Source organism: Gorilla gorilla, chromosome 20 (genome assembly GCF_029281585.2).
Source record: "Gorilla gorilla gorilla isolate KB3781 chromosome 20, NHGRI_mGorGor1-v2.1_pri, whole genome shotgun sequence".
NCBI lineage: Eukaryota > Metazoa > Chordata > Mammalia > Primates > Hominidae > Gorilla > Gorilla gorilla.
Genome location: NC_073244.2, coordinates 53,560,875 through 53,572,630, shown reverse-complemented (window position 1 = coordinate 53,572,630; position 11,756 = coordinate 53,560,875). Strand labels below are relative to the sequence as shown.

Here is an 11,756-nt window from a genome sequence, read left to right as displayed (position 1 = left end):
CACGGTGAAACCCCATCTCCACTAAAAATTAAAAAAAAATTAGCTTGGCGTGGCGGCACTCATCTGTAATCCCAGCTACTTGGGAGGCTGAGGCAGGAGAATGGCATGAACCTGGGAGGCGGAGCTTGCAGTGAGCCAAGATCCCACTACTGCACTCCAGCCTGGGTGACAAAGCGAGACTCCGTCTCAAAAACAAAAAAACAAAAAACTTAGCTGGGCATGGTGGTGCATGCCTGTAATCCCAGCTACTCGGGAGGCTGAAGCAGGAGAATTGCTTGAACCCGGGAGGCAGAGGTTGCAGTAATCCGAGATCATGCCACTGCACTCCAGCCTGGGCAACAGCGAGAACCCGTCTCAAAAAAAAAAAAAAAAGTTGCATCTGCAAAGCTACCACCCACATCAAGGCATAGAACCTTTCCCTCCACCCAGAAAGTTCACTGGAGCCCCTTCAGTCGCCTCCCCTCCAGAGGCAAGAGCTGATCTGGTTTCTGTTACCACACATCAGTTGTGCCTGTTCTTGAGCTTCATACAAATGAAATCTTACAGCATGTGATCTCTGTGTCTGACTCCTTGTTCTCAGCATTATGTCTATAGGAGTCATCCATATTGTCACCTGCATCTGTGGCCCCTTCCTTTTCATTCCATTGTGGGACTATAACACAATTTGTCTATTCTCCTGTTGGGGGACTTAGGGGTTTCCAGTTTGGGGCTATTACAATTGGTGCTGCTAGGGACGGGAACATCCTAGTCATGTCTTTTTTTTTTTTTTTTTTTTAAATGGAGTCTTGCTTTGTCACCCAGGTTAGAGTGCAGTGGCACCATCTCAGCTCACTGCAACCTTCACCTCCCGGGTTCAAGCGATTCTCCTGCCTCAGCCTCCCAAGTAGCTGGGATTACAGGCACCTGCCATCATGCCCGGCTAGTTTTTGTATTTTTATTAGAGACTGGGTTTTGCCATGTTGGCCAGGCTGGTCTCAAACTCCTGACCTCAAGTGATCCGCCCACCAACATGGTGAAACGCCATCTCTACTAAAAATACAAAAACTAGCTGGGCGTGGTGGCATGTGCTTGTAATCCCAGCTACTCACAGGGCTGAGGCAGGAGAATCGCTTGAACCTGGGAGGTGGAGGTTGCAGTGAGCCGAGGTCACGCCACTGCACTTCAGCTTGGGTGACAGAGTGAGACCCCATCTAAAAAGAAAAACAAAAAACAGGCAGGCACGGTGGCTCACACCTATAATCCCAGCACTTTGGGAGGCTGAGGCAGGCAGATCACCTGAGGTCGGGAGTTCGAGACCAGCCTGACCAACATGGAGAAACCCCGTCTCTACTAAAAATACAAAATTAGCCGGGCATGGTGGCACACTCCTCTAATCCCAGCTACTTGGGAGGCTGGGGCAGGAGAATTGCTTGAACCCGGGAGGCAGAGGTTCCAGTGAGCTGAGATCGCGCCGTTGCACTCCAGCCTGGGCAACAAGAGTGAAACTCCATCTCAACAACAACAAAAAAAAAAAAAGTGATCCACCCACCTCAGCCTCCTAAAGTGCTGAGATTACTGGCACGAGCCACTGCACCCGGCCGTCTAGTTATGTCTTTTTTTTTTTTTTTTGAGACGGAGTCTCGCTCTGTCGCCCAGGCTAGAATGCAGTGGTGCGATCTCGGCTCACTGCAAGCTCCGCCTCCTGGGTTGACGCTATTCTCCTGCCTCAGCCTCCCAAGTAGCTGGGACTACAAGTGCCCGCCACTACGCCCGGCTAATTTTTTATATGTTTAGTAGAGACGGGGTTTCACCGTGTTAGCCAGGATGGTCTCTATCTCCTGACCTTGTGATCCACCCGCCTCGGCCTCCCAAAGTGCTGGGATTACAGGCATGAGCCACCGCGCCCGGCCTTTTTTTTTTTTTTTTTTTTTTTTAAGACGGAGTCTCGCTCTGTCACCAGGCTGGAGTGCACTGGCACAATCTTGGCTCACTGCAATCTCTGCCTCCCGGCTTCAAGTGATTCCTCTGCCTCAGCCTCCCGAGTAGCTGGGACTACAGGCGTGCACCACCACGCCCAGCTAATTTTTATGTTTTTAGTACAGATGGGGTTTCACCATGTTGGTCAGGTTGGTCTCGAACTCCTGACCTCGTGATCTGCCCACCTCGGGCTCCCAAAGTGCTGGGATTACAGGCCTGAGCCACCGCGCCCAGCCCTCTAGTTGTGTCTTTTAATGATGACAGATGTGCACTCTGTTGGGTACGCGTGTGCCTGGGAGTGGAATTGCTGGTTCATGTGATAGACCATGTTTAGTTTTCATGGACGTTGCCAGACCCTTTCCAAAGTTCGAGTGCCATTCTGCATCCAACAGTGTAAGGAAGCAGCAGCTGCTCCACATCCTTCCTCCACTGGGAGTTGTCAGTCCTTTTCATTTTTGCCACCTTGGTGGGGCAGTGAATCCATTTCCCTCGAGGCAGCCTTCCTAACACAGCTCAGGGAGGCAAGTCAGCGGAGGGGCTGGGGCCAGGCCTGGGCCTGCCTGCCTCCCAATGCCAGTGTCTGTGGCCAGGATGCTGAGAGCGAGTGTGAGTGGGTGAGTGTGCAAGTGCATGTACACACCCACTGCACAAGACAATGGCTGAGGGAGAAACTCCTGAATCTGAGGGGGAAAGGCAGTTGGAGGGCAGGGGCCATGTGCGCTGGACACCCCTGGTGACCCCAGAGTACAGCCTGGTCCTGGTAGGGGCTACATGAGCCCAGACCTCTCCTAGGAAACCCACACATACTGTTTTATTTTTCTGGTGCAGGGGAAGAGACGCTCCCATAGACAGGTGGGGAGACTGAGGCCCAGAGACGGGAGGGCTTTCCTTGAGGTCACACAGCAGGGACAGTGACCCACATTTCTGGCTGAATGTGCTAAGGTCTTCCTGCTTTCCCAGCACCACTTCCTTGGGGATCCCAGGAGGGAGGGAGGAGTCCTCAGGCTGGAGGCACCCATCTTTTTCTTTTCCTTTTTTTTTTTTTTTTTGAGATAGTGTCTCGTACAGTGGCACAGTCTCAGCTCACTGCAATCTCTGCCTCCTGGGTTCAAGCGATTCTCTTGACTCAGCCTCCTGAGTAGCTGGGATTACAGGCGTGCACCATCACGCTGAGCTAATTTTTTTTTGTATGTTTAGTAAAGATGGGGTTTCACCATGTTGGGCAGGCTGGTCTCGAACTCCTGGCCTTAAGTGATCTGCCCATCTTGGCCTCCCAAAGTGCTGGATTACAGGCGTGAGCCACACCTGGCCTGGGACTCACAATCTTCTCAGGTGCCCCCTCATCTCCCAGCACACCAACTCCCTTACCCCCCTAATTCAGGGCCCATCTGCCAAAGGCCCCTTCCCTCAGGGACCCCATTTCTCACCATCTCATGATGTCTCTGCCTCAGGCCCTCCTCTCCCACACTACCCCTGTGTCCAGGTCCCATCTCCTGAAATTCCCTTATTCAAAGTCCCCCCCACCCTCCCACTCCTAGGACCCCTCCTGCAATGTCCTTGCCCCTCAGACTCCACTGTCCTCCTCCCCGTCTCTTGCCATGGCCTGTGCTGTTCGACACCTCCAGGCCTCTGCCTCTATTTTCTCTGCTCAGAACAAAGACCAGTGGGTTTTGGAATGAAATTGCTTTCATTCAGTTCCTGTAAGGAAACCCAACAGCTCTCATAACAAAAGTCCATCCTGAATCTCCTACGGCCCACCACGGAAGAGGCAGCTGGAGCTCTGTCCCAATTCTATTCTCCAAGCTCTGTCTTTCGGTGGAGGTTCTTCCAAGGGCTGCCTCTGCTGCTTTGGCCCTTTGAATTCAGATGCTGCTCCCCTATTCCTGCTCGGGGCTAATTGTGCTATTGCACTCCTCCTTTGGTGTTTTTTGTTTTGTTTTGTTTTGTTTTGTTTTGTTTCTGAGACAGGGTCTCGTTCTGTCGCCCAGGCTGGAGTGCGATAGCACACTCTTGGCTCACTGCAACCTCCGCCTCCTGGGTTCAAGCGATTCTCCTGCCTCAGCCTCCCGAGTAGCTGGGATTACAGGTATGTGTATTTTTTTTTTAGTAGAGATGGGCTTTTGCCATGTTGGCCAGGCTGGTGTTGAACTCCTGACCTCAAGTGATCCACCCTCCTGGGCCTCCCATAAGCGCTGGGATTACAGGACCACGCCCAGCCCCGCAGTCCTCCTTTGATTTTCAAGTTTGAATCCTATTTAGAAAACCTGATTCCAGGCCAGGTGCGATGGGTCACGCCTGTAATCCCAGCACTTTGGGAGGCTGAGGTGGGCAGATCACGAGGTCAGAGTTTGAGACCAGCCTGACCAACATGGTGAAACCCCGTCTCTACTAAAAATACACAAATTAGCTGGGCATGGTGGTGCACACCTGTAATCCCAGCTACTCAGGAGGCTGAGGCAGGAGAATCGCTTGAACCCGGGAGGCGGAGGTTGCAGTGAGTAGACATTGTGCCACTGTACTCCAGCCTAAGCAACAGAGTGAAACTCCATCTCAAAAAAAAAAAAAAAAAAAGGAAACCCGATTCCACTAAAAGCCTGGGGGTGACAAAGAGGAAATAAACAGTAACTAGCCAATCTGATCTTCAAAGTGTAACTCTTCCATCTTCAGTGTGGGGCCCTTGCAAAGGGCTTCTCTGCCTATTGCGCCACCAGCCCCTTGGACAGGGCCATCTTCCTCCCACCTCCTGGGAACACCTTCCAGCAGGCCTCAAAGCACAAACCCTAAACTGCTGTAGATCTTGGAAGACAAGAGCTGGGCCTAAAAGAGTCATTTGGGGCCAGGCGCGGTGGCTCACGCCTGTAATCCCAGCACTTTGGGAGGCCGAGGCGGGCAAATCACAAAGTCAGGAGTTCGAGACCAGCCTGGCCAACATGGTGAAACCCCATCTTTACTAAAAATACAAAAAATTAGCTGGGCATAGTGGCGGGCGCCTGTAATTCCAGCTACTCGGGAGGCTGAGGCAGGAGAATCGCTTGAACCCAGGAGGAGGTGGAGGTTGCAGTGAGCCAAGATTGTGCCACTGCACTCCAGCCCTGGCGACAGAGTGAGACTCCGTCTCAAAGAAAAAAAAAAGGTCACTTGAACCTGGGCATGGTGGCTCACACCTGTAATCCCAATACTTGGGAAGGCCAAGGCAGAAGGATCGCTTGAGTCCAGGAGTTTGAGACCTACTGGGCCAACACAGCAAAATCCCTTATCTACTTAAAAAAATTTTCAAAAAAAAAAAAAAAAAAGGTCACCTGGTTATCCCATATAGATATTCTCCTTCCAGCCCCACCCAGCTGCTTTGGAAAATTAGGATCCCAGTCTGCTTAAGGGAGCCCAGGCTTCCCTATACTTCCACACACATTTCTTGAGGCCCTGTTCTGGTTCACCCCATTAGAATTCAATTAGAATTCCAGCCCTGTGGGCCAGGCACAATGGCTCACGCCTGTAATCCCAGCACTTTGAGAGGCTGAGACAGGAAGATCACGAGGTCAGGAGTACGAGACCAGCCTGGCCAACATGGTGAAACCCCGTCTCTACTAAAAAAAATACAAAAATTAGCTGGGCGTGGTGGCGGGCGCCTGTAATCCCAGCTACTTGGGAGGCTGAGGCAGGAGAATCGCTTGAACCCAGGAGGCGGAGGTTGCAGTGAGCCGAGATTGCGCCATTGCACTCCAGCCTGGGCAACAAGAGCGAGACTCCATTTCAAAAAAGCCCACAAAACTTCTCAACTTTTTCTCTTTCCCAACTTCACTCCCTTCTCTCCAAAGGTGTGTGTGGCGGGGGTCGGAGGTGTCCCTAGCCCCAACTCATTCATCTTTGGGACTCCACAAGGTGGGGCAGGGGGCAACCTCAGATACCCCTCCAGCAACCATGGCCCCCTCACTAGCCTCAATCTCTTGAGGAAGGAATCAATTCCCACAAATTATCTAAATCTTTCTACTCAAAATGTAGTCCATGGACCAGGGGCATCAGCATCACCTGGGAACTCAGAAATGGAAATTATGGGCTCCACCCCAGACTTGCTGAATGAAAACATCTGGGCTAGGGCCCAGGAATCTGTTTTAGCAAGCTCTCCAGGTGTTTTTTTATGCCCTCTAGAGTCAGAAGGACAGCTCTGCACGGTCCCCATTGTGCCCTCCCTGGGAGAGTACACAACGCCCGCTTCTGCCGTTAGAGTTCCCATAACGCCCTCGCTCCTGACAGCCCACCTGCACCCTCCTGAAACTACAACTCCCATAATACCCAGAGGCGCGCGCCGTCACTTTCTGGGATTATATCTCCCAAGGTGTTTTGCGAGTCAGACCGCCATCATAGCGCCCATCCTCTTAGTCACCGTCAGGACTACAACTCCCACAATACTCGGCGGCAGAACTACAGTCCCCAGCTGCTCCGGAGCTGCGCCACGTCGACTCCGCTGGGTGGGGCCGGCGTCGGGCGGGGCCGGCGTCGGGCGGGGCCGGCGGGGTCTTCAGGGTACCGGGCTGGTTACAGCAGCTCTACCGCTCACGACGCAGACATGGCAGCGCAGAAGGACCAGCAGAAAGATGCCGAGGCGGAAGGGCTGAGCGCCACGTGAGCGAGCTGGCTCTAGGCCCTCGGACCAGAGACCCGGGAGTCCGGGCCCCCGGCCCCCTCCTCCCTCCTCCCTCGAGAGCCTGGAGTCCCAGCCCCGAACCGCAGAAGTGTTGGCCCCGGTCTCCTCTAATGGGACCCTGGAGTCTGGGCCCCTAGCCCCCTCCCTGCCTGCTGTCCAGGAATCTGGGGTCCCGGGAGAGAGTCGAGGCACCCTTAGTCCCCTTCTTTTGCGGGGGTCTGGGGCTCCATCCCGGTCCACCACTGACCCGGCCCCACCCCCCGCAGGACCCTGCTGCCGAAGCTGATTCCCTCCGGTGCAGGCCGGGAGTGGCTGGAGCGGCGCCGCGCGACCATCCGGCCCTGGAGCACCTTCGTGGACCAGCAGCGCTTCTCACGGCCCCGCAACCTGGGCGAGCTGTGCCAGCGCCTCGTACGCAACGTGGAGTACTACCAGAGCAACTATGTGTTCGTGTTCCTGGGCCTCATCCTGTACTGCGTGTGAGTGCCTCCCGGGCCCCGCACCCGCACTAGCCCCGACCTGCTGGACCCCTCCTCTCACCGCTCAGGCCCCGCCCTTCACCGCCCGGTCCCTCCTCTCACCGCCCAGGACCCGCCCTTCACCGCCCGGTCCCTCCTCTCACCGCCCAGGCCCCGCCCCCAAGGATTGGCTCTGCTAGACTACCTTGTCACCAAAGGGCCAGGTCCCCTACCCCACCATCACCCTGGCCAGGATGCAGTGTGACTAAATGTCACCTGGCCCTCCCTGGTCTCCAGGATGTAGCTTGCCGCCCGCCGGTGGAGAAGGCCAGGGCCGCCTGGCTGGCCCAGCCCCAGCTGTCTAACCGCTGCCTCCCTGCACTCCTCCTCCAGGGTGACGTCCCCTATGTTGCTGGTGGCTCTGGCTGTCTTTTTCGGCGCCTGTTACATTCTCTATCTGCGCACCTTGGAGTCCAAGCTTGTGCTCTTTGGTGAGAAACCCCCTGCCCAGATGAATCCTTGGTCCCTCAAATCTTGTTCTTTTGGAATGCAGATCTCAGACCCCAAATCCAAGTCCTTCAAAACCCAAGTCCGCCCAAGCCTAGATGTACACTAGATCCCCCAAACCTGATCCCTTAAAATCTCAGACACAACCGATCCTTCCGTCGAGTCTCAGCCCCCTCAAATTGCTATTCCTCAAACCCAGGATCCACCTGGCTGCTGTGCCTTAAACCTACTCCTTTTCAAACCACATGACTCCTCCCCTCTCTCTCCTCCCCTTGCCGCTCTCTGCGGCCAACATCAGCTGCAGGTGCCCACACTGGACACCAGGTGGCCACCTTACACTGGCCTAGATCTGTTCCCGTTTCTTTTCCTGCTTTCTGGGGTGTGACCAGAAAGAACTTGGAACTTAGAGAGGGAAGCCGAGGAGTATGTTTCATGTGGTTCCCAGACTAGTAGTACCAAGGACCACTGGGAAAACAAAATGCCAGGGGAAATTCCCCCCAGGGGAAAATCAAGGTTTGGAGTGGGGTCAGGGAGTTGGGATTGGACAGTTAGGTAGACCTGAAGGCCAGGCTCTTCAGGGGCCTGCAAGTTATGTGCTTGATGGGCTAGGGTGGAGGGAGTGCCTGAAGCACAGGCACGACTTGGCTTCAGCTGATCACCGTCACCAGAGCATGCAGACCCCATCCCTGAGACTTCTATGAGAAGCCTGAAGTTGGTATTTTTATGTGAAATCGTTCACTTTGCCAGCCACAAATCACATCCTTGCAAAACATCTCAAAAAACACATCCACAGGTCAGATTTGGCCCTCGGGCCACCAGTTTGAGACCCCTGGTCTGCGCGAGGGTTGCAGCAGGAGAGCCCTAGTCTAGGGAGCAGGAAGCCGGGATCCCAGGAACTTCCTGGAGGATGTGGGGCAGAGGGCAGAGGGTGGGGCTGAGGCAGGCGAGGACGGTGTGCTGTGTTCTGGAGGGCAGTGGGGACAGCAGGGGAACAGGGTGACCCCAGGACCTGGAGGGCCTTGGCATGAGGAGTTTGGATTCGATCCCGAGAACCTGGAGCTTGTACAGATTGTTGGGGGGCAGCAGGGGTTACTCTGGGAGAGGGCATGGAGGGTCGGAACAGCGCCCCAATGCCATCTGCCCCCAGGCCGAGAGGTGAGCCCAGCGCATCAGTATGCTCTGGCTGGAGGCATCTCCTTCCCCTTCTTCTGGCTGGCTGGTGCGGGCTCGGCCGTCTTCTGGGTGCTGGGTGAGTACAGGGTCTGAGCAGCTGGGGTGGATGGTGGGGGCCAGGTGCAGGAGTGTGGCCCTGAGCTGCCGGCTTTCCTGCAGGAGCCACCCTGGTGGTCATCGGCTCCCACGCTGCCTTCCACCAGATTGAGGCTGTGGACGGGGAGGAGCTGCAGATGGAACCCGTGTGAGGTGTCTTCTGGGACCTGCCGGCCTCCCGGGCCAGCTGCCCCACCCCTGCCCATGCCTGTCCTGCACAGCTCTGCTGCTCGGGCCTACAGCGCCATCCCATCACAAGCCCGGGGAGGGATCCCGCCTTTGAAAATAAAGCTGTTACGGGTGTCATTCAGGAAATATTCCCCCAGCATCTTCTGTGGGTCTCTATGGGTGGAGCTGGGAATACTGCACAGAGCAGGGTTGGGGTGGAACCTGGGGTGTGTTCAAGACGATGACAAGGTAAACAGGTAAAATATTATGGGATGCCCAACGGTGGTGAGTGTTCAGGAGGAGAAAAGAGTTGAGAAGGACAGTGTGCCGGGGGTCCCCGAGACCACCCCCAGGTTTGATGGTTCTCTAGGACTCAGGAATCAGAGAGCACCCCAGGTTTGATGGTTCTCTGGGACTGGGGACTCAGTATGCAATTGCACTCACAGCTCTGATTTACTGTCATCAAAGGATATGGAGCCAAGTCAGCCAAAAGGAAAGGTGCATGGAGTGAACTCAGGAAACCAGGCATGCACTTCCAGAGGCCACACCTAATTCCTCCAGCAGTGGATCATGGTGACATGTGTGAAATGTCAGCCAGGGACACTCTGATTCTAGCCTCAGCGCCCTTGGTTTCATGGGGGTGGCCACAAGAGCACCTTCTCTCCAACATATACCAAAATGCCAGGCTCCCAGAAAGAAGGCCTGTGCCTGCACGAACAGCCTAGATAGATGCAGCGAGCCACTCTAGGCCTGCATGAACAGCCTAGATAGATGCAGCGAGCCACTCTAGGCCTGCACGAACAGCCTAGATAGATGCAGCGAGCCACTCTATCAGGAAGTGATAAGACCCCCCCCTCAACACCCAAGTTCCCAGCCAAGGACCAACTGTGCACCCAGGCCTGTCTAAGGACAGCAGTCTGTTGTGGAGCTTGCCAGGTTAACTCTTTTCTGCACAGAGAAAGTTCGGGAATGAGTTGTGGGTTAAAGAGGGTGACCAGAAAAGGCCTCCCTGACGTGACATTCACCAAAGACCTAAATTGAGAGAGGGAGCAGCCCAGATCCTTTGGAGGAAGAATAATTGGGGCAGAGGAAGCCACAGGGGCATAGCCTGGGAGATGGCAGCAGCCAGGAGGCTCGAGGGCAGCCAGGAGGTGGGCGTGGCTGGGGCAGATAAGCGAGGGGGACAGTGGGGGAGGCCAGGGAGCCTTGTGGGCCACGGTGAGGGCTTTGGGTTTTACTCTGCTTGAGATGAAAGACACAGTTTGCTTTTGTGAGATGGGTTTTGCTTTGTTTCCCAGGCTGGTCCCAAATTCCTGGGCTCAAGTGATTCTCCCCCTGCAGCCTCCCAAAGTGCTGGGACTACTGGTGTGAGCCACTGTGTCCAGCCCAGTTTGCTTCTTGCCTTTTGTTTTTTTGAGACAGGGTCTCACTTTATGGCCCAGGCTGGAGTGCAGTGGTGTGACCACTGCTCACTGCAGCATCTACCTCTTGGGCTCAAGTGAGCCTCCCACCTCAGCCTCCTGAGCAGCTGGGACCACAGGTGCACGCCACCACACCCAGCTAATTTTTTTTTAACTTTTCATTAGACAGGATCTCACTATGTTGCCTAGCCTGATTTCAAACTCCTGGGCTGAAGCAATCCTCCTGCCTCAGCCTTTCAAAGTTCTGGGATTACAGGCATGAGCCACCGTGCTGGGTCCAGTTTGCCTTTCATCATGAGGTGGAGACTGCCACGTGGTAGCAGTAACAAAAGAGAAACACACTTGGGAGGGAAAGTGCCAGGCAGATGAAGACAAGGGAGGTGGCCGAGAGGGCCTAAGACGTGACTTGATTTTTTAATTTTTATTTGTTTATTTTTTTGAGATAGAGTCTCTCTCTGTCGCCCACGCTGGAGTGCAATGGCGCGATCTCGGCTCACTGTAACCTCCACTTCCAAGATTCAAGCTATTCTCCTGCCTCAGCCTCCCAGGTAGCTGGGATTATAGGTGCCCACCAACACGCCTGACTAATTTTTGTATTTTTAGTTTTATTTTTTAATTTTTTTGAGATGGAGTTTCACTCTTGTTGCCCATGCTGGAGTGCAATGGCGCAATCTCGACTCACTGCAACCTCCACCTCCCGGTTTCAAGTGATTCTCCTGCCTCAGCCTCCGGAGTAGCTGGGATTACAGGCGCCTGCCACCACGCCCGGCTGATTTTTTTGTATTTTTGGTAGAGACAGGGTTTCACTGTGTTGCCCAGGCTGGTCTCGAACTCCTGACCTCAGGTGATCCACCTGTCTTGGCCTCCCAAAGTGCTAGGATTACATGTGTGAGCCACCGTGCCCCGCCAATTACTTTAGATAGGGGTGGTCTGGGAGGGCTCTCTGAGGAGACACAAGAAGTGGGTGGAGTTTCCCAAGGAGAGGGACAGCGAGTGCCAAGGCCTCAGGGATGCAGCCTCTCCAACCTCGTGTCTCCTCAGCAGAACTCACCCACTCATCCTTGATGCAGCAGGTGCTCACCCAGAGCCCACTGATGCCCAATGTTGTTCTGGAATTCTCCTGTCAGATATGGTGGCCAGCCATATGCGGCTGCCTCAAACACGGCTGGTCCAAACTGAGACATGCTCTGAGTGTGAAATGCACACCAGACTTCGAAGATTTAGCATGAAAACGGAGTAAAATATCTCAATAATTTTTATAGGCTGGGCATGGTGGCTCACACCTGTAATCCCAGCATTATTGGGAGGCTGAGGCAGGCAGATCACTTGAGGCCA

At 54.5% G+C, this 11,756-nt stretch overlaps 1 protein-coding gene across 1 annotated transcript; it reads left to right on the top strand.

Moving 5' to 3' along the window:
- The first annotated feature begins 6,382 nt into the window (after positions 1 to 6,382).
- RABAC1 (Rab acceptor 1) lies at positions 6,383 to 9,147 on the top strand. Its single transcript, XM_004060816.5, has 5 exons — positions 6,383 to 6,576; positions 6,865 to 7,077; positions 7,450 to 7,547; positions 8,711 to 8,812; positions 8,896 to 9,147. The coding sequence occupies exons 1-5, from the start codon at positions 6,521 to 6,523 to the stop codon at positions 8,982 to 8,984; spliced, it is 558 nt and encodes a 185-aa protein (XP_004060864.1). The 5' UTR covers positions 6,383 to 6,520; the 3' UTR covers positions 8,985 to 9,147.
- The last annotated feature ends 2,609 nt before the right edge of the window (positions 9,148 to 11,756 follow it).